This window comes from Diabrotica virgifera, chromosome 5 (genome assembly GCF_917563875.1).
Source record: "Diabrotica virgifera virgifera chromosome 5, PGI_DIABVI_V3a".
Classification (NCBI taxonomy): domain Eukaryota; kingdom Metazoa; phylum Arthropoda; class Insecta; order Coleoptera; family Chrysomelidae; genus Diabrotica; species Diabrotica virgifera.
This window is the reverse complement of record NC_065447.1, coordinates 75,315,770-75,339,089: the sequence shown is the minus strand read 5'-3', so window position 1 is coordinate 75,339,089 and position 23,320 is coordinate 75,315,770. Positions and strand designations below refer to the sequence as shown.

General features: G+C 35.0%; 1 protein-coding gene across 2 annotated transcripts in view; it reads right to left on the bottom strand.

The window, feature by feature from the left end:
• LOC114326683 (exportin-7) overlaps positions 1–23,320 on the bottom strand; it is a 141,738-nt gene that overhangs the window by 88,362 nt on the left and 30,056 nt on the right. For both annotated transcript variants that reach the window (XM_028275091.2, XM_028275092.2), the window contains exons 4-5: positions 17,219–17,625; positions 743–1,106 (exon numbers count right to left, since the gene is read on the bottom strand). In XM_028275091.2, coding sequence (XP_028130892.1) covers positions 743–1,106; positions 17,219–17,625 — 771 coding nt within the window. The remainder of the gene's footprint in view (positions 1–742; positions 1,107–17,218; positions 17,626–23,320) is intronic.

The window sequence follows — 23,320 nt, the reverse complement described above, 5'->3', positions numbered from 1 at the left end:
ACGACTTTCCTCCAACGCTCTCATTATGCTGTTAATTTCTATCGTATCAAATGCTTTCCGAAAGTCTACGAAAGCCAGGACCAATGGTCGGTTGTATTCGATAGATTTTTCTATAATTCCTTTTATGCAGTGTAGGTGGTCGTTAGCGCCAAAGTTTTTCCTAAAACATGCCTGTTCTCTAGGTTGGTAAAAATCTAATTTTGTTTCCAGTCTCTTTGTTATTATTCTTGTGAATAACTTGTAGATGTGGAGGTGGTCTCCATCTTAATACAGGCACAAAATTGACTTTTAACACTCCAGAATCATAGCCCCCACCCGCTTCTATAAACCATGAATTAGGCGAGAAGCCATAGAGATCGAAGAATGGTCAAATTGTCTAAACAAAAGAGATCACGGTACCCGGTTACCTTCAACACGAAGACCCCTCCTAAAGAAAACATCGGCCGCTCCATCTACCAATCCAAATCCCGCCGTCAAAAATTTGGGCGCCAACCCCCACCCAGCGCCACTCATCATCGACGGTATAAATGAATGGTCCTCTATCCAAAACAGCAGTATTGCAGAGCCCAGCGAACAAGTGTCTGGGGGCTCAGAAGAATGAGACCTCGGAAGTCCTGAAGATGACGTTAGAGAGGACGTCGAGAGCTCGGCTTAGTGAATATCGACGCAGTTCAACCCGGAAGCCTGATCAGTTTATTTTAAACAGCAGAAACAAAGTTAAGCATAATTCCAATAAACTTACCTTCGTGAATAGTTATTTCTAACGTCTGACTAGGGTTTCCCAATAATTCGGAATACCTTCTCACAGCCTGATCAAATAACTGCACTAACAGCATACAAGTCTTTTGGTATTCACACCTTCCTATCACTGAGAGTTGTTCTAATTGCTGCTGCACCATTCCCAAATCGTCCAGCGGGTCCTCGAGTCCCTCGCGCACTACGACCGTGACGGACTCAAGGCGAGAGGTGATGTAAGCATTGGTTACTTCAGGAGTGTAGGTTTCTAGTAAGTGAGGTTCAGTCGCCTTCACGTAGGGAACTGAAGCTACCATCCGCTGCCAAAGGCTGAGTAAGTAATGAACGCTGTTAGGTGCAAACTGCCACATCTGGAAAAATATACTAATGTAATACCACATATTTTAGTTAAGCATGAAACTTAATAATTATTATCAAGACTAAAATTCAAGTCGAGTGGTGACTTCAAAGTGAATCACTTGCATTCCGTCACAGAAATCAACATGAGGGCTTTTGAACTTAAGCGGATCAATATATGGACTGTTAGTCAAGCGGCTATGGGGTCTCTTAGGAGCCCTAAGGTAGACTCTACCTACAGTGCATTTCAAACGTTAGAATCGGTGTAGTTGTATATTGCAAGCGGGTTTGCCACATTTCGCCCATTCTCTGAATTATCATAAATAAATCCTCCTTCCGTATTTCACAGCAGTTAACAGCGATAATCCTCTACAAGTACCTGCTTAATACTACATTTTACGGCCGCTGCCCTGAAGAGCGGCAACGTTATCAAGACACTTCTCATTTAGTTTACATGGCCCTATCCTTGTACGCTGAATCGCATGTCTGAAATACGGTGTAGGCTAATATGAGAATATCGAGAAGAACTTCAGATACTGGCACAACATGACAGTGTTACACTGATGAGTTCCAGGTCATCAGGGAATACACGGCAGTTAAAGACCTAGCTGCAAAAAACTTGGATTCAAAAGCCTGCTTTAGCAGTAGTAAAAAATCTGTCGAGCACATGGCAAAATGTGCATTGAACAGACATGCTCTAATAGGGATTAAGCAGTGCCGAAAACAAACAGGAATCAACTCAAAACTATCATAATAGACTTCCCTTTTGGACATGCGTCAGTTAAGGGACACCTACATACAAGGGGACTGTTTCATGGAGACTTTAAAAACCTATGGTACCCATTTTTTACATTTGTACAAGCTGGTACAGGGCGACAGAATTCTGGAATGGGCACCATGAATAAATAAAAAAATACAATAAGACAATAATTGGTTATAGTACCACCGCATCACTTTATAACAGACGGTTTCCGTAAAAACCCTCTAGACATTTATTGCCTGTATCCAACCCACGTGAATTATGGAAGTCTCTTCTACACCAGGCGTTCTACAGCTAAATTGCACTAACACCAATTGCGTTAGTGGCTGAGTATGCGCGAATCAATATCAGCACAATGGTGAAACTGTTTATTCACGTATCCGTCTAGGTTTCCCTTATCTTATTCAGATGGCTGTACTATGACTTGCAAGGAACATGGAAAATGGATCTATTACTATTTGGGATGGAATTTCTTTAGAGTGTGCACGGAGCACGGAGTTTGTACAGGTACAGTTAGATCCCAATCCGCACTACGTGTGGCCTAACTTTGACACAAATACTGTGGCAAATGTATTTTATTTTTCCAAAATTTTGGAATAAGTTTACTTAATTCATAGAACAATTTTAATATTTGTTTTCAATGTAGATTTCAGTCCTCTACAAATACTTTCTCATGAGTTTTGATGTAAAATAATTAGGGAAGCAGGATTTCTATGGCTCGTTTGATGATTCACCACCTGGTATATTAGTTATGTTTCTGTATGTATATTGACTGTGTATGTTTGGTAATGTTGTTTTGGTGTGTTTATATTTGTGTTCTTGTTAGTTGTTCTCAGGGTGTTAGGTAGAGTTAGAGTATGTACGTGTTGTAGTGTGTGTTTTATGTACGTAGTTGTGTAAATATTTGGTTAACGGTATTGTTGAAAGCGGATGTGGATAGAGCATATCTATATATTGTAGGGTTGACATTAATTTCATTAAGATAGAAGGCTACGTCGTTGCTCTTTTTAAGAAAGAAATTAAGTACGATAATGGATGTGAAGTGGATTAGGGATTTCATGTCAGAGGAAAGGTAGTGCTGTGGGATCTGATTAGGTATGTTTAGTGTTTGTTGGAGTAGCTTTTCTCTTAGGGCATCTAGGTCAGAATACCGGATGATTTCCTTGGCCGTTGGGACATTTGAGAGTCGATTTGTGTTATCTACAGTATGGGCAAGTGATGACGTTTTGAGTGCATTCTGTGCTGAGATGTTCGCTTTTACAGCATCTCGAACAGTACTTTAGACAGATGGGAACAGTACTAATTGCTAACCGCTAAACATCAATACTAATACCATTCCAGAGAGTACCTGTGAATTTATTTTCAGAGTTTGTAAAAAATCTGACGAAAAAGGTGGGTTTTTTATTTGAGTGGGCAATGATTCGAACAATTTTTTTCTGAGAGATTTTTGTCAAAAGAACATTGCGATCTCTTTATATAAGGCCACTGGAGGCGGCCTTAGATTTGTATTGGCGATTATACATATTAGTGCGAATTGTTTTGTAAGCAATAATAGGGAACTTGCACATTTCTTTTATTACATAATAATGTTCAGTTTTGTTTAAAAATGAGATTTTCCAAATTTCACGCTTCAAAAACTCATAATAACTCAGAAGTACAAATTTAAAATCTTCTGTGATTAAACATAGTTCTAACGACCCGTGACGTCACATAGTTGTACTTTATGTTTATATTTATGGTTATATGTATTTAGGTATATTTTTCTTCTTCTCCTTTCGTTTATTGGCATCCACCTACTTGGGTATTTGGCCAGCTCATCGTCGTGGAATAAGGGAAAAATATTTATATTCTAATGACATTTTATCGTATGTCATTGTAATAATATATACCAGTTTGTTGAAATTGGAGTTTGATACAGTTTTTGAAGGAAAGGAAAGAAAAGAAAAGAAGGTTTACTATGGAAAATAAAAGAAAACACTATAAGTGTTGTTTAGTGCCATTTTGTAAAAGTACAAGTTTTCTATGTATTTAAAATCGTTCAAACGATCAAAAACACTTGTGACGTCACATAGCTGTATTTTCTACTGACGTTTATGTCTAATTTAAAATGATATACAGTTTTGTTTACTTTGTTGGTGCAGAATGTAAACATACAACTATATGACGTCACGACGCGTTTTGGGCTAGCTGCTATAATTTGAATTTAGAATCGTCTTTAGGGGCCAAACGGAACACAAAAACAATTCTTTTATCTTTGATACATGTTTCAAATTATGTTCTGTTTTGTGATTTATAACATTTTTTTCGAGTTTAAAATTTTATGCAAGTTCCCTATTATTGTGATTAGTACTTAATTGCAATGAGTTTTTGAGTTAAATAAATCTAGTTAAACCACGTTGTGCTTCACTTAATCTCTGAACTCACAGAAAAGTGTAAAAAAATTAAGCTATCGTTGTGTTTGATATGTGTACAAATGTGATGATCAAAATATATTTGGTTAAGTGGTACTTACTGTACTTAATTAAAAAAAAAACAAAATTGTTTGTCTAAGTTTGTTATTATTTTTCTACAATTACATCCATACAAAGGGGTTTGCTTATTGATATAATTTCGCGCCAACACGCAAACAAAGGATATTTTTTTTAGTATTGTTTACTACTTTATGTTCGTATTAAATTATTTATTTGTAATCTCATTTAAAACAAAAGGATTTGGCTAGGTCGAGACAATTTTTTTTATTAACAACATGTTTTTATATTATTTACTATTTTCTGTTTGGATTTAGGTATATATTTTTAATCTTATTTGAACAAGAGGATTCGGCTATGAATTTTTTTTGAACAAAAAATTTTTATGACAATTCGCTGTGTGCAAGTACTTAGAGGGGATACGAGAAACGATCGTGCGCTAGTAGCGGAAAAATCTTGCAACTTTCTTAACATATTTCTTAAATAATTCATATTGTCAAATTGACGTATACTTCATACCCACTGTAAATTATATGTTGCTCCACAATATTGATATGATATACAATTATTAAAGTGAATTTAATTAATTGTATTTTGCTCGTAGTACTGCATTTTAATAATTAATTTTATTTACTACATAAGTACAATGTTTACCTTTTAATAACATAACCTCAATATTACTTTTTCTTCTTATTCTTTTTTGGGATATGGCCTTAACAATTACCCAGTAACCAGGACTAATATAATTGGCCAATATAATTAAAAGTGCTAAAAATCTTGCTGAGCTATGAAACCAGGTGTCGCTGTTCCGAACTTGCACGGTCCCAATAACGTAATAAATAGCATAGCGGTCCGATAAGTACTTAGACACAAAAAGAATAACGAAACTTTTGGAAAAGTGGAGATTTATTTTTCAATATTGTCTCCTTTTAGCTCAATACACTCGACCCAGCGATGCTCTAACTGCTTTAACCCGTCTGAAAAATAGTTTTCTCGAGATCTGCAAAGTAGGCTTCCAGGGCAGCGATGAACGCCTCATTCGACTGAAAGGACCCCGCAACACCCCTTATGGAAAAGTGGTCCCGGTCAAATTTAACGAAACTTTGGTCAATGATAGTCCTTAGTGAGTAGATTAAAAAAGTCCATGGCACCTAGGTCTGAAAAACTATTATTCTCGAGCTACAGCCTTCTGAAGTTGTTAAATTCAGGTACTAGGTTTAAGTTAGTACACTAATTCACGGTCAAGTGGATGAAAATATCTATTAATGAAAGAATACTCATTTTTTTCATGCATATTTACGTGTTGCATATGAATTCGTGGTCAAAAATAGATGCATCATATTTTAGTCTTCAGAAAACCTCAGAAAAGTCCTCAGAAAACTGAAGAAGTGCGAGAGAAAATGTGCTGCTAGAGTGACATAACAATTATCATGTTTTCATGAATGCTTCACACTTATCCCATATCAGCATAGCTGCAGTTCCAACTTTTCTTTAAAAAACTACTGAACAGTGGCGTATTTAGGGGGGGAATAGGGGAATTCCCCTCGTAACACGGTCCAGATTTAAAGAAAAAATTGTTGAAACATAATTATTACACGTTAAAATATGTTAGCTTACATGCAACTTACTACAGTTAGACAAATTCAACCCAATTAACTCAACAGTTAGGAAAATAAAGGGAACTTATTGCACATGTTATTACCTATGTCTTTTATGTAGTTTGGTTTTATCTATTTTATATATTTTTGAGTTGGTGTCTTATTGGAAGTCGCCCCCCCCCCAAGGGGAATGTTCCGCCATTGCTACTGAAGTATCCTGATACGTCGTTAGTTAACACGACATAGATGCATCTAACCAAAATCAGCAAAATTTAACGTACAAATAGTCGAAGATAACATAAACCCTCTTTTTCCATAGATTGTAATTAATATTTCGCGTTTGCGTTTACCTACTACCATGTATGTACTTTGTTTTTTCTTTTCGTATTGAGAACAACTCCATTTTCTCTACTCATATGTGATCTGGAGATTATTCTTTGCAAATCATCTAAGCTATTTGCAAAAACTACTGCTTTGTCGGCATATCTAATAGATGCACGCTATTCTGCTTATCTAATATGAGGCACTCTATTTTGCATAATAGAATATTGGCACATGCATGTGTAGAATCATGTGGTCTTCGCCACTTAATCAAATATTTACAGTCAAACAGATCTTGAGCAAATCATGGGAATCATGTTGATGTTCACAACGTGTTTGTAGACTTCAAACAGGCATACGACTCAGTCAAAAGGAACAAACTATACTATGTATTGGCTGAATTGGCAATACCACACAAGCTAATAAGACTCATTGAAGCCACAATAGATGAAACTCAGGCATGTGTACGAATACAAAACCACCGGACAGACTTTTTCAACATTTCGCAGGGACTAAAGCAGGAAGATGGGCTGGCCCCAACATTGTTTAACCTGGCACAGGAGTATGCAGTTAGGCAAATGCAAACTGGACGAGGAAATCTACTGACCAACCGAACGGTTCAACTGGCCGCTTATGCTGATGATATTAATATTATGAGTAGAACATCAACAGGAGCACAGGAAACATATGCAAAGTTAAAAACACAAACAAAAATGCTAGGTCTGGAAATTAACACAGAAAAAAAATAATGACTCAGACGAGAAGAAATATAGTCCCAGAAAACATTATACATGAAGATGACATTGAAACGGTTGAAAAGTTTACATACCTGGGAGTAGAAATATATGCCGACGGATCAGAAGATGGAGAAATACGGAAGAGAATAACGCAGGCAAACAGAGCTTATTTTGCCCCCTCCCATATATTTCGGTCTAAAAGTGTCCACCGAAATACAAAGATGAGAATCTATAAAACCTTAATTCGACCAATAACATGCTATGGCAGTGAAGCCTGGGTCCTGAAAGAAACATCCAAAAACAAACTCGACACATTCGAAAGGAAAGTACTTAGGAGAATACTAGGACCTGTGAGGGAAAACGGAATCTTCAGAAGTCGATACAACAACGAGCTTTATCAACTTTATAAGGAAACGCCCCTGTCAGACTTCATTAGAATACAAAGATTGCAATGGGCCGGACATGTGATAAGAATGGGAGAGGATAGGCTACCAAAACGAGCACTGAATGCTAGAATGCAAGGAAAGAGACCGGTTGGGAAGCCACGAAAGCGCTGGGAAGACACAGTAACCAGCGACGCACAAGCCCTTTTAGGAGTCAGTGTATGGAGAAGAGCAGCCACAGACAGGCAAGGGTGGAGGCAAAAAATAAAGGAGGCCAAGGCTCAATTTGGGCTGTAGTGCCGTAGAAGAAGAAGAATATTGCATTAGTAATTGCATTGGTAATATTATTTGTAACAAAACTTCAAATGTAACCATATTTGAAAAAAAAATAGAATTACTTAGATATAGATATGTACCCGAATGAGCACACTGGGCACTACAGCACCTTAACAAATAATGTAACATAAAAAAATAATTTAAATGAAAAGCTTTAAAACAGTCTCTCTCAAATTCAAAGAGTCGTCTTTCAAGTTTCCTAACAGTAGGTACAGTAGGCAGAATATTTTCGGAAGGTCTAGATTCCATAAACATTGATTTGGCATTACATATAACATAAATAAACTTCATTTAAGTCTTGTAATTCATGTTTAATGATTTCAAACCGCTCATTCCGCCCTGACGTGACTGCCATATTATTATTTGTACAAGTTTTTGTCCCTTGCGGGCCTAAACACTTTTGTTCTCATAATCTTTTTAACCGCAGTGTCAAAGGTACATCTTCTAAGTCTTCGTTAGTCTTCATCTGAAAAGCAACGAACTTCAATTTCTTCTACAACGTCTATAGGTAGTGTCAAATTTCCTTCTATAAGGTTATCATCCTCAATGTCTTATCAATTCTCAGGGTCTGGAGAAATAATAACCATATCCACCTCAGATCGAGAATTAGAAGCACAAAAATATATTCTAAAGCTGAAGTTAAACCTTCGTATTTCTTTTCATAGAAATTTCGAACACCAATATGTACTCTCAAAATTATATACAGATGACATATGCCAAAATATCAAAAATACTCCCATACGTCCATTGTACTCATACGAATACACCTAATTTTAACAACAGATAAATCACGTTATAAATAAAATTCTGAAAATTTCATGAGATAAGCCCTTTACTAAACTTATTATAAACGAATAAATAAACCATTTGATGGTAAAAAGAAGTAAATGAGATAAACTTACTGTAAATTTACAAAGTTGATGCCGAGAAAATAAAAAACGCACGTGTTGACTTCATAAACAATGAATCAAAACTAACAAACCAGCTGAATCATTCAACGAAATCTGTTAAGGTTGTCGTCTTAAGGGTATTTAGTTTCCTGTAATTTCTAAGAATTGCAACTATTTTATTGTATATGGCACTAGTATGTCCAAATAGTAGCTGTACTTAAATGAGTACAGTGGGCGCTAATGGGTTAAGCAGCCTCAGACATTACTCTGAACTAGATTCACGGTGGCGCTTGTTGTCCTGGGCGAAGAAACGAGGCATCCGACAGCTTTTTCATATCCAAAATTTCATTCAGGGGATGAATTACGCGATGTCTTGGGAAGCCTACTGTCTCGGCTATCTCGCGAAACTTCAGTCGATGGTCTGTAAAATAGGCGATCGTAGATTTTTTCATGTTATTCTCCGTGGTAGCTGTTTTCGGAGCACCTGGGGGTGACTTATCAAAAACCGACGTGCGACCACGTTGAAACTCAATAAACCAATGTTTGTCAGTCGCCATCGAAGAAGAAGGGTGACCGTACACAGCACCCAAGCGCTCTTTGATTTCGCTGCGCGATTTCCCTTCCAAAAACAAGAATCGAATCACGGACCAATATTCAGCCGTGTGATGGATGACCGAAGTTATCTTTAACGTAAAGTTATCCTGTAGTTAAGTTATAATCCTCGAATTGGTGTGATGTATCATATTTAACTTAACTACTTGCGTTATTTCTTGGCAGTTCTTGATTTATCTGATATATCAACTGTCGCTTTATAACACGACGTTAAACCTCAAGTTATGAGATAACTGTAGTAGTTATGTAAGGTTAGGTTCATCTTTTGACTTGTTTTTAGACAGAAATCAAGTGAATTTAAAAGCTAATAATTTAATAATTAAGAATAGGGATTTTCATTCACAGTCATTTGTTTCGAGATTCTGTCATATGTCGGATACTCCGTTCATATTAATATTACACACAGATTATACAATATATGACAGAAGCTCGAAACAATTGACAATCGATGAAATGACGTATAGAAGAGTAATACAATTTTAAAAATTATACAAAAATCAAATCAAGAGATATAAGTTGAAATTTTATTTTAAGTACCTACTGAGCTGTCTATCCAGAGTTGCCAGGTGATATTTTATAAATCCCCCACTTAGAAACTGAAATTCCCTCAAAATGAAGCTCAAACACCCCAAATTTAAATTTTGCCGCATTTTAATAAATTAGTAGTCAAATGAAGAGAACAGCAAACCAAAATTATACTACTTATCAAAGAGGGCCCTGGAAATAATTCATAGTTCCTATCGTCTTCGATTATATGGGAGTTTAATATACAGTTCTATAATCCATTTCCATAGTTCTCCATAATTTTCCGCCCCAAAAAATCCCACTACAATTTCTGCTTAGAAAAATTTCCCTAGAAGCTTTCAAATTACCCCAAAATTGTGGGAAAATACACCAATCTGGCAACCCTGTTTCTATCTACCGTTTGAAACACCACCGAGCCCGAACAGCTGTTTTCTGTTCGGTCATCGGCGGTGGCCGACGATGGGTATTTACTTTTACGGTCATCTACCCATCCTGTAGCATGTTCCGAACAATCTCTCGCGCTCACTCCAACTTGTACTATTTCTATATAAGGTTCTCTTTGTTACTTCAAACTTTGTTCCTCAAATGTTATTTCTAATATAACGTTGAAGAAATAACTATCTCATAACTGTGAAGAATACATCACACCGAATTTTACCTATATAGATATATAGGTCTGGATCCCGCGTATGAAAAAAAAGTTGAAATAGCAAGCTGAAAATTTGTTAAGAGCTTAAGGGTGTCTAGTCGGATAAACTTTGATATATTGGAACACTGGAACAGTAGCAGTTTTAATTGTGGAACAGGTTAAAAATTTGGAACGGTCAGACCACGAAAACGGCACATTTATTTTGTCCGACAGAATAGACTTAAACTCTCCGAACAGAGATTAAACTCTCATGCAAAAATCAGACTGCTATTTATCACCTGTCATAATTCTATCATTTGACATATTCTACATGTTCCACTCATTAAAACGCCCATTTGGTGATAAATAGCAGTCTGATTTTTGCATGAGAGTTTAATCTCTGTTCGGAGAGTTTAAGTCTGTCCTGTCGGACAAAATTCATGTGCCGTTTTCGTGGTCTGACCGTTCCAAATTTTTAACCTGTTCCACATTTAAAACTTCCCCTGTTCCAGTGTTCCCATATATCAAAGTTTGTCCGACTAGACACCCTTAAGCTATTAACAAATTTTCAGCTTGCTATTAATAAATTTTTTTTTCATACGCGGGATCCAGACCTAATATGGGCATCGTTATACCTGAGAATAATCTTAACTAACTCAAACGTTAAAGATAACTTCGGTCATCCATCGCACGGCTGATTGCTCTTTTTTTTTCTCTAAAAATCTATAGTGAATTGTACCATAATAATCTCAGCAATTGGACAGCTTTAAGCACTTGGTGCCTTTTCCACGGCTGGGCAGTACAGATTGATGAAAATGTCAAAATGTCAAAAAAGTGCACTTAGTGAGTTTTACCTCTAATAGGATGATATAGTAAATGACAGTTCTATCTCTTCTGAGCATGTGGAACATAACGTAAAATACATAAAAATACAAATAAAACAACTTGGTGTGGCTTTTAAGAGGTATATAACTTTTAAATGGAATAAAAGAAAGATTAATTATTTTTTTCTACAAAAGTGTTAAAAATGCAATTTTCAGCACTCCATAGTAGCGTTAAAAATGCTACTTTAAAGCACTAGTGCTTTAAAATTTTTAAGGCACTGCAGTTGAAAGTGAATTGTCAAATTGTGAAACGTCAAAATATTTATATTTCATTTATTAATACATTTCATTATTTATATTATTAATATATATAATTTATTTATTTTATTTATTATTTATATTATAATTATTAAATTATATTTTAATATTACGATTAATATTAATAGTACAACTTGCGCAATTTGAAAAAGGTGGTTTAAAAAGTTTTTTAAAATTTAATTTAAACTGTATTATTGCATTTTTAACACGTTTGTAGAAAAAACAAGTTTATGTAACGGTATAATATTTTCGCTAATAATTTTTAGACATTCCCCTCGAGTGTAGACAACCAGTTCTACCTTTTACGGGTCATAGGCACAGCATAATAAACGAAACCAGCAAGGACACTCCCTGATGCCGCCTTTGAAGTTGAAAAGTACAGGGTCGCCGTTTTTCGCGTAGTACATGTCAGTGGTGATGTGATGTGTTAGTTCATCAGTGTTGCCGACGTCACCAACTTTATTACTCGTGAGAGATTCTTTTTGAATAATTTCTGGAATTTATGCAAAAGATTAACAATACAATCGCCATTCATCGTCAATATTTTGTGTTATGTCCCAATTATTGACATAATTCTTACAGGCATACGTATAAAATTATGTTAAAAAATATTTAATATTATCAGAATGTCATAAAAGTTAAGTAAATCTGATAATTATGTACAAATCGGCAACACTGTCGATTTTCTACATTGTCTGGTACTACGCACAAAATGGCCGACGATCTGCGCCGTAATAGTGCGCGAACTTTCCCGCCTACTAGTGTGTCACTGCTGTTGCGTTTTCTATGCTGTGTCATAGGTTTCATGGTTTCAGCAATTAACAAAAATATTGTATTTTATAAATTTATAACGTTTGTAGAAAAAATATTGTATGATATACGTGTTAAAAAGTACATTTTTAAGACACTCATGTGAATTGCAGAATTAGCTTCGCTCATTCTGTAAACTTTCACATGCGTGCCTTAAAATTGTACTTTTAACACTTATATCATAAATAACTATAAATTGACATGAAATTGACTTTATTCGGAAAACCTTTTGGCATTATAATTTAAATATGATTTCTGTCATATGACCGGCACGGCTCGTTCTGACCTAGTCTAATCTAGAGGTCCACTTTTCGATGATTTTTTCCAACATTTGTGGCCGTATATCGACAATAACGCGGCGAATGTTGTCCTCCAAGTGGTCAATCATTTCAGGATTAACAGCGTAGACTAGCGACTTCACATATTCACCATAGAAAATAGTCTAGCGGTGTTAAATCGCACGATCTTGGGGGCCAATTTACGGGTCCGAAACGTGAAATTAGGCAGTTACAAAACGTTTCTGTGTGACATATTGCGCCGACTTCTTGAAAGCACAGCTCCTGCTCATCATAGTTGTTCAATTGAAGAAAGAAAAAGTCAGTAAACGTTTCTTTCAATAAATCAATTGTGGCACGAGCTGTGTGACATACTGCACCGTCTTGTTGAAACAACAGCTCCTGCACATCATGGTTGTAATTAAAAACTGAAAAAATCAGTAATCATGGGCTCTATAGCGGTGACCATTGACTGTAACGTACTGGCCATCTAAGTTTCTGAAACACGATGAAACCAATGATTCCATCAGCCCATAAAGCACACCAAACAGTCAGATTTTCTGGATGTAATGGTGTCTCAACATACACTTGAGGATTATCTTCACTTCAAATACGACAGTTTTGTTTATTGACGTGGCCATTTAACCAAAAGTGAGCTTCACTAAACAACAATCTTTTATGAAAATCGAGATCAACGGCAATATCGTTTTGGGCACATTCACAGATTTCTACGCCTAGCTAGGTGATCGTGTAGCTAATTCTTGCACGAGTTTTTGGAAGAGAGCACGCAAACCAAGATCTTTTCGCAAAATCTTCCATAAAGTGGATGGACACATATGCAACTACTGTGCAAGATGGCGGATATAATGATTCGGGTCTTCCTCTATACTGCGCCCTACAGCAGCAACTTCTGTACGCACTGTCACTGTATGACGTGTCTCTGTGGATGCATATTATCTTTTAGAGTAAACAGGGTTCGAAAACGTTTCATAGTTACAAAATCGAATTAGTTGATTTGATGGACGATTATATCGGGACCGTGCAAGCTCGGAAGAGCGACACCTGGTTTCATAGCCCAGCAACATTTTTAGCACTTTTAATTATATTAGCCAATTATAGTAGTCCTGGTTACTGGATAATTGTCAAGGCCATAGCCCAAAAAAGAATAAGAAGAAAAAGTAAGATTGAGGTTATGTTATTAAAAGGTAAACATTGTACTCCAAGCAAAATACCATTGATTAAATTCACTTTAATAATTGCATAGCATATCAATATTGTGGAGCAACAAATAATTTTTACAATTTATAACACATCATTTGCGAAATCCCATTTTCTGCAATGACAGTAGGTATAAAATATACGTCAATTTGACAATTTCAATTAATAATATGAATTCTTGTACATAAAAAAGGTGATAGGTGTAATATAGAGAACTATCGCGGAGTGTCTCTATTACCGTCCCTTTCAAAACTATTAGAATGGTGAGTAAATAAACAATTACTTCTTTTTTTAAATAAACATAAAATTCTAACAACTTCTCAATATGGCTTTAGATCTGATATGAGTACTACAGATGCAGCATTTTCTCTAATCGAAAATGTGCATAAAATCTTGGAAGCAAAACACCATCCTCTTGGTATTTTCTGTGATTTATCGAAAGCATTCGATTGCGTAGACCATCAAATACTACTGGACAAGATCTACTACTACGGCATTAGAGGTACACCACATAAATGGTTTCAGACATACCTATCACACAGAAAAATGTGTGTTAGAATAAATAATTCTGATAGTAGCTGTGAAGCATCCTATTCAAATTTCGCAGAAGTTCAGTGTGGAGTCCCACAAGGGTCTGTTTTAGGACCAACACTGTTTCTTATCTATATCAATGACTTGGTAGCTAGTTTCCCGAATACCACATTTTCACTTTTTGTAGATGATACGAGTATAGTAATTAAAGGCGATAGTTCTGATACATTAACATCCTGTGCCGCTACTACAGTTGAAGAGATATCAGACTGGTTTCTCGCCAATAAATTGGTTCTGAATATTAGTAAAACACAAAGTATCCGTTTTAATTTGTATCAAAATGTGGAAGATGTTGTTATTAAAGTAGATCAAGAAAGCATTACTTCTTGTCATACAATTAAATTTTTAGGCATAAACATAGACAGCAAACTTGATTGGAGTTACCACATAACTGAACTTAATAAAACCCTCAGCAGAGCTACATATGCCATAAGAGCAATTAGACAAAATACAAATTTTTGTGTGGCAAAAATAGTTTATTTTGCTCAATTTCAAAGTATTATGCAATATGGTGTGGAATTTTGGGGCGCGGCTAGTACAGCAGAATCCACATTTGAGGCTCAAAAACGAGCAATTCGAGCACTATTCAACTTAACAAATAGAACTTCATGTAGACCTCTCTTCAAAGATCATGGAATAATGACGCTCATTAATATTTATATTTATAAGATGTCTCTACTTATACATAGAAAACGACATGAATTGTTAAAACCTTCTGATATACACAGTCACAATACACGCATGCAAGATATAATTCTTCCCAATTATAATTATAGACGTACTCGAAATGGTCCATGGTACTCCGGTATTAAAGTATACAACCATTTGCCCACTGGGATTAAAGCACTTTCAATATGTAAGTTTAAAAAAAAAATAAAAAATTGTTAGGTCAATATGTTTTTTATAGTCTGGATGAATTATTTTTAATAAATTTGAATGATCTAGACGGTTCCAACGCTTAGGCTAAAATCACATATTGTTCTTGTACAAATATTTTTGTTAAAATTATATTTATTGTAAATTTGTGATTTTTTGGAATAAAGATAACTAACTAACTAACTAACTAAATTATTTACGGAATATATGTAGGTTTTCTTTAAAGACAATCGTAATAAAAGTCCGTTTGATGTTTAACAGTTTTAATTAATAAAATATATGACTAAATTATTGATACTATTAAATTGACGAAATGTAAAAGTGTTGTGTAATTGCGACTAAAATCTTACGTGTTCTTATTCTTACAAAAAAGAAATGTATTTATAGATAATTTGCGTCTAATCAATATAATACCCGTCTTAATTCGTCTTTTTACGTCTTATTAACCCTAAGAGCACGTCAGTCGCGGTTATGATGGTAAAATCGACTAAAAGTATTCGTTCTCGTTCCCTACGCTAAAACAAACCCTCTTAGGCTAATCTCTTTTTTCCTGTGAAAGAACCCAATTAAAATTGGTTCAAAGTATGTACCGACCCGCCGCCGTCTTTTTCCAATAAACTAAAACTATAAAGTTAAAAGTAGTCCGCTACCGTCGCCGTCCATATGTGTAGACCCTTATCCCGTTCTCGTACTAATAATTAAGAAAAATGATATAAAGGGGAATTTAAAATATAAGGTAAACTATTTATAATCCTACATATATGTTAAGAAAGTTGCAAGATTTGCCCGCTATACGCTCACGATCGTTTCTCGTATCCCCTCCCTCCAAGTACTTGCACACAGCAAATTGACCATAAAATAGACGTAGTGCGCGATACGTATTTCGAACGTATGATTTTCAAAATAAATTTGGACAATTTGGAAGCGTTGTGCAGGCGTCAGTATTTTCATGGTGAAATGTCAAACCAAACTAAATAAAAAAAAGCTTTCAAAATGGCCGCCAGTTAAAAAGTGTTGCCAACTTATACAGAGTGGACCAAATAAAAGAAGCCACCCCGGTATTTGGCAGTATTTATTAGATTTTAAGAAAATAAAAAAACAAGTCAATTTTTGATCTAAGGGGGACACATTTTTACGGTACAAACATCTGTCATTTGTCAACTCCCTCCCTTCCACTTCCCCCACCCCTTATTTTTAAATAGGGTATAGGGGTCGTGTGCTAGCTCATTTGAAAGGTTATTCAATTCTCTATTCAGTAATATCAACATTGACATAAAAATTTATACAGGGTGTCCAAGAAATATTATTTTAAATTAAATTAATTGACACAAAAAGAAGAATGTATGTAATTTATTTAACTCAGAATACATTCTACTGCTGATAAAAAACAGAAAAAAATGTTTATTTGATAAATAAACACTGTTGCTTAAATTCAATATTCAACCTACCAAGAGGCAGATGGGTGGAAGCTTGAACATTAAAATTAAGCAAAAAGCAGTGTCTATTTATCAAAAAACATTTTTTTCTGTTTTCTGTCAGCAGTAGAATGTGTTCTGAGTTAAATAAATTACATACATTCTTCTTTTTGTGTCAATTAATTTAATTCAAAATAATTTTTCTTGGACCCCCTGTATACATTTTTAAGTCGATGTTGATATTACTGAATAGAGAATTGAATAACCTTTCAAATGAGCTAGCACACGACCCCTATTCCCTATTTAAAAATAAGGGGTGGGGGAAGTGGAAGGGAGGGAGTTGACAAATGACAGATGTATGTACCGTAAAAATATGTCCCCCTTAGATCAACAATTGACCTGTTTTTTATTTTCTTAAAATCTAATAAATACTGCCAAATATAGGGGTGGCTCCTTTTATTTGGTCCACTCTGTATTTCTATACCTCTAAAAAACACCCATTATATTAAGAATAAGAATAAATAAAAAATTTAAAACATACCTGCAAACTCTGCACTGTAAATTTAGCAATGAGTTGGATAGCTTCAGGATAATTATCCACCATGACGAGTTCACCTAACTGATAGTTCGACTTAAGTCTAGCCAACAACCTACAAAACTCATGATAATTGGCTGGGTCGCTCAAGCCTTGAGGGTTCTGTAGAATGTGTTTCACACCGTTGACCAAGTGAGTCAAAAACTTGGCTCTTTCAGTATTGCTGAATAAGGATCGTCGAACCGATGCTATTTGCACTAAACACGATAAAGCTAGAGATGACAAGGTGGTTGGGAGTGAGTGGTACAAGTCGAAAAACAATTTAAGGGTAGTAAAATCTAAAAATGCTGGTCGCCAACTGGTAGGTATCTGTACGGTGCACAGATCATCAGATGATTCATCGGTGGATGTACCTAAAACAATAAAATACTAAATAATAACATAAGATTTCCATCTTAACTTATGTATTGCGAAAACCTGAATATACATATATATATATATATATATATATATATATATATATATATATATATATATATATATATATATATATATATATATATATATATATATATATATCAGGAGCTTGGAGGAGTAAGGGCGAACTGCAAAAACGATGTTTCGGGAAAACTGAGTTAAAGTTTACAAACATGTTAGAATAGTAAGGGCGAACAAGTGATGCTACTAGATTATGCGGTTTGTCGTCGCATTTCTACTATAGCGTGCGGTCTACCGAGAGATACGGTGTATAATCTGTATTATTACAATGCCGACAAAAAATCTTTACAAAGTGAATACAACGTGTAAATCTTAGAAATTATTATTTTAATTGTACGGCTTGTTCCCAACTAAAATAGTAAATTGATATAATAAAGTATTAACTTATAAAATTACTATAATAATCCTTCTTATTTACGCCTTATATTCACTTTGTAAAGATGGTTTTGTCGGTGTCACGTTCTATCGGTACATCGGCTCATCACTAAAATCTTTTCTCAGAAGCGTTGAACAGAATAATGAAAAGCTCCTTTGTAAGTGGAAAGTTTATCGCCCAGTACTAATAAAAATTACAATATACAATAAACTTTATGCAAATTTAGTTTCTCTACTATTATGTAATCCCTAAATTACACCCTAATCTTTTCCTACGGTATGGAAATCCTTCAGGTAGATCTTAAAAACTTAAAAGGATTTTGCAAGATTTTTATGAAATAAAAAAAGAGGTTTAATACTTTTTATTCTATAAAAATAATCATCCCTAGTGTTTTTAATAAAATTCACAAATAAAGCTTCAATTGAATTCAATTTGATTTTCATCGTCTACGGTTTCTTCGTCTTCTGTATCTCACCAATTAAAGCTACTAAGCTACAGAATTACAGAAACACCGGCGAATTAACAGAGGAGAAGGGGCGAACCTTGAACGGAAACGCAACGAAAGCCTGTGGGTTCGCCCTTTCTCTTCTAGACGATTATGCAGTTCAGTTTCTGACATAAATGAATTGGTATATTATTTTTTACGAAATTTTAGGAGTAAAAAGGGCGAAACATGCTGTTATAATATACAGACGCATTCTTTAAAAGTATGTGAGGAAGATGAGACTGTTTTTGAAATGACCATTTTTCGGGTTCGCCCTTACTACTCCAAGCTCCTAATATGGTATATTTCAAAAACCTTTAAATCAATTCCAACTCAATTAAAAATTAAAAATGAAGTTGCAAAGAATCTGAAACGGTATAAAGCGATGGAAATATTAAGAGTAATAGAACAAAACAAAAGTTTGAAAGTACTCAGACAGAAAATTTTCGTTAGAAGAGAAACCATCCACAAACTAAGAAATGAACAAGAATAAATAAATGAAAATCGAGTTAACATTATGAACACTGCAGAGAGTTTTAGCCAACCATAAAAAACAGCAATATACCAGAGTCGACCATTACAAAAGATAATAAAGTAGAGATCTGAAATTTCACCAGACATAACACCAAATAAAGTTCGAAGGTCAGTGAAAGAAATTAAAAACAAAAAGACTCTATGAGGCGATGAAATAGTGGCGGATGCCTTGATAGTCCTGTCGCCAGGGGGTACAACGGCCTCCTGTATTCAGATGGACTTACCCAAGTTTTTTTTATGTATTTTGACCTGTAGAACACGATTTTTTTGGGTAACAGTTGATTCGGATGTCGATAAGATTGTTATAAACCAAGAAGTTGAGGAATCACATAACAGCGATTTCTCGAAAAACAAAACATTTTTTTGTATTTTTTGGGCCATTCTAACCAAAAAATGTTCCTACAAATTTTTTCGTAAGATGCATAGTTTTCGAGATAAACGCGGTTGAACTTTCAAAAAATCGAAAAATGGCAATTTTTGAACCCGAATAACTTTTGATTAAAAAATAAAATAGCAATTCTGCTTACCGCATTTGAAAGTTCAAGTCAAATTATGTCGGTTTTAATTATTTGTATTGCTAAAAATTTATTATTTTATTGTTAAAAAAAGCTATAAACACCTAGTGCTTGAGTGATGTTTTCAATGATTTCTCATTTAAAATCGAACGAGTAGGTAGAACAGGTAAAAGTGCAAGCGGGGCTATTTCTACGTAGCATGCATTAAAACGCATGTATTAGGCATGGGAAACACTATGTGTTTATAGCTTTTTTAACAATCAAAAAATAAATTTTTAGCAATGCAAATATTCAAAACAGATATAATTTGACTCAAACTTTTAAAGGCGGTATTTTTCGATTTTTTGAAAGTTCAACCGCGTTTATCTCGAAAATTATGCATCCTACGAAAAAACTTGTAGGAACATTTTTTGGTTAAAATGACCCAAACAATACAAAAAAAATGTTTTGTTTTGCAAGAAATCGCTGTTATGTAATTCCTCAACTTCTTGGTTTATAACAATCTTATCGACATCCGGATCAAATGTTACCCAAAAAATTCGTGTTCTGCGGGCCAAAATACATAAAAAAAACTTGAGTAAGTTCATCTGAATTAAGAAGGCCGTTGTACCCCCCCTGGCGACAGGACTATGAAAGCGGCTGGAAAAAAATTATGGCAAGCCCTTGTCAGACTATTCAATAGATGTCTACAAGAAGTAGTAACACTAAGTGGCATACCGCCGAAATTATTCTACTTCATAAAAAAGGCGATACCACCGACTTTAGAAACTATACGCCATAAATCTACTACACAATATTTATAAACTTTTTACAAAAATAATTATAACGAAACGATTATAAAATATTCAATACATATCAATATCTATCAAAAAACCAAAAAAAAAACTTATCTATCAAAAACTAAAAAATTCTCAATACGACGTGGAATACATCAGGGGGCATCATACAAGGACAAATCTGACCTACAAGGGCATAAATACACGGAGACAAGCTTAGTCATCTGAGGTTTGCAGATGATATTGTTTTAATAGGTGATAGGATAGATGAGGCGAAAACTTCTAAATCAGCTCTGTCTTTCCTCTAGGGGAACTTAAAAACCAATATGTCTAAAATACAGATGACAATAAATCCTGCAATCAGTTATTTGGACGATGCAATACTAATCTCTCACAGTAAAGATGATTTACAACGTATGCTGCACCAAGTTAATATAACCGTCAGAAAATTTAACATGTAGATTTCACCAAAAAAGACAAAATACATGGTTATGACAGCAGATCCAATAAGGTGTAAATTGGAGCTGGATGGTCAGCTAATAGAACAAGTGATGGAGTTTAAATATCTAGGCATCACACTATCCAGCTACGGAAAGCTCGACACAGAAGTGGAAGATCAAGTGAATAGAGCAAACAGAGCCGCAGGTTCCAGCAGGCAATATGGAGAAATAAAAATATCGGAAAACAAATGAAAGTTTGAATTTACAAAACAGTAATCCGTCAAGGAAACATGGGTTAAAAATGTGAACTTAAGCATGGATGTTTAAAATATTCCATTACTACGCTCCAGGTAACATCTGAGCTACATCAAGTCAAACCATAGCTCAGATGTTACCTGGAGCGTAGTAAGGGAATATTTTAAACATCCATGCTTAAGTTAGCATTTTTAATCGATATTTCCTTGACGGATTACTTGTAAAAGATTTTTACCCACTTATTTTTGTAATACTATATCTTGGTGGTTAGCATGTAAATTTCACGTGAGTCTAACCTACAACTTTTCTTAATCGTAGTCAAAATTTCAAAATATTTGCATTATTTTACCAGGTTATATTCATTTTAGGTAAGCACTGATGATGATTGGTCAACCAATCGAAACTAGTTCTGTGATGTAGCCCTTTTTAGGGATTTTAAATATATACCTTTTATAAAGGATTTTATTGTTTTTTGTATTACCAAAGTTTGTGTCGTTTATTTGTTAACAATTCTATCTCTGTAAGTAGATATGCATATCAAAATAAATACAGATTTGAAGTTTTGCAGTCCATACAGGTTGAAGGTTCACATTTTTTAAGATACTCAACTGAATTTTTTTAATTCTAAAAGCGGCCTAGTGCGAATCCAAAAACACGGTAAATTACCGATATTTTGCTTTGCATTACAGATATCGGAAAAAGTTATTTGAACAAGTTGTTCCAAATATTATTCTAACCCCACATTATACCAACTTTCATCACAAAATTGGAGCGGAGGCTGCTGACCGATTAGCCGCCCTTGCTAAATCTCCGGGCAGCGTGTGCGTTAAGCGATAATGCAGCGCTAAAGAGACCGGGTCTCCTTAACCGCTGCTGGGCTGCGCGAAGTATTAACAAGTGAGACTTTCCGGGAAGCAGCCTCCGGTCCAGTTTTAGGATCCTGACTACAAATAATGAAAAAACTAAAAGTACGAATTTTGTGATGAAATTTGGTATGTGGGGTTAGAACATTATTTGGAACAACTTGTTCAAATAACTTTTTCCGATATCTCTAACTCGAAGCAAAATAGCAAAGTAAACAAAACAGTGTATTGTAAGTGCATGTGTAAAAAATTTATGGGGAGGCTAAGCCTCCCTTGCCTCCTCTGACCAGCCGCCACTGCCTACCTCTCTCTCATTATCTATCCGGTGTAGTACCTCCTCGTTGGTCATGTGCTGGATATACATAAAGGTCGGTACACATATGCGAGCGCTATATTCGTATAATTTGTACCACGGGACGAATCGCTTACGAGCTGTTTGTTCGTCGCTCGTCACGAACCACGGCCTGTCAGTTTTTGGGACGAACAAAAAGGACATTAGCAATTCAATTTACACCGCGTTCGCAGGGATATTGTCTGTTCGTGTCGTCGAATCGAGATGAATGACGTGTTCCTAGAGATGAGAAACGTGAGAAACACAAAGTAATCAATTTTTATTTTAGTTGATAAACAAATATGTAATTGTTGTTTTTATTTACATTTAGAACGTGGCTTTGAGATAAAATTACAAATTAAACGAATCATTTACATGAACTTCGCACAAGTTGATTCGTCGCTTTCCATGGATCGTGATGAGTTTGCGATGAGTTCGCAAACAGTTTGGCTCGCATATGTGTACCGACCTTAATATACATGGGTAAGCCCACATTTTGAAGGCTTCTATCTACTTGTTTTTTAATCAATACACAATGATTTAATAGGGAGCTTGCACATTTGTTATTACATAATAATGTTCAGTTTTGTTTAAAAATGAGATTTCCAAAATTTCACGCTTCAAAAACTCATAATAACTTAGAAGTACAAATTTAAAATCTTCTGTGTATTTAAAATAGTTCAAACGACCCGTGACGTCAGCTAATTATATTTTATTTATGTTTATGGTTATACAGGGTGAGTCATAAGGAACTGTACATACTCCTACCTCGTATAGAGGCTCCTATGGGGAATAACAAATGACCATTAAAAAGTGTCTGCTCCCATTGTTTATTAATATACAGGGCGAGTTTCGCATTTTGACAGAAATTTGTATTCGTCATAATTTTTGACCGGTCAGATCGATGTGTCTCTTAATTTGGTCAATCGTTACACTATAACCACCTAATCAACTGATTTATTCAAACTAGACAAAAATCAGGTCCGGCTTTAAAAAATTAGCTCGTTTGGGTCTTAGAAAAAATTTCACCCTGTAT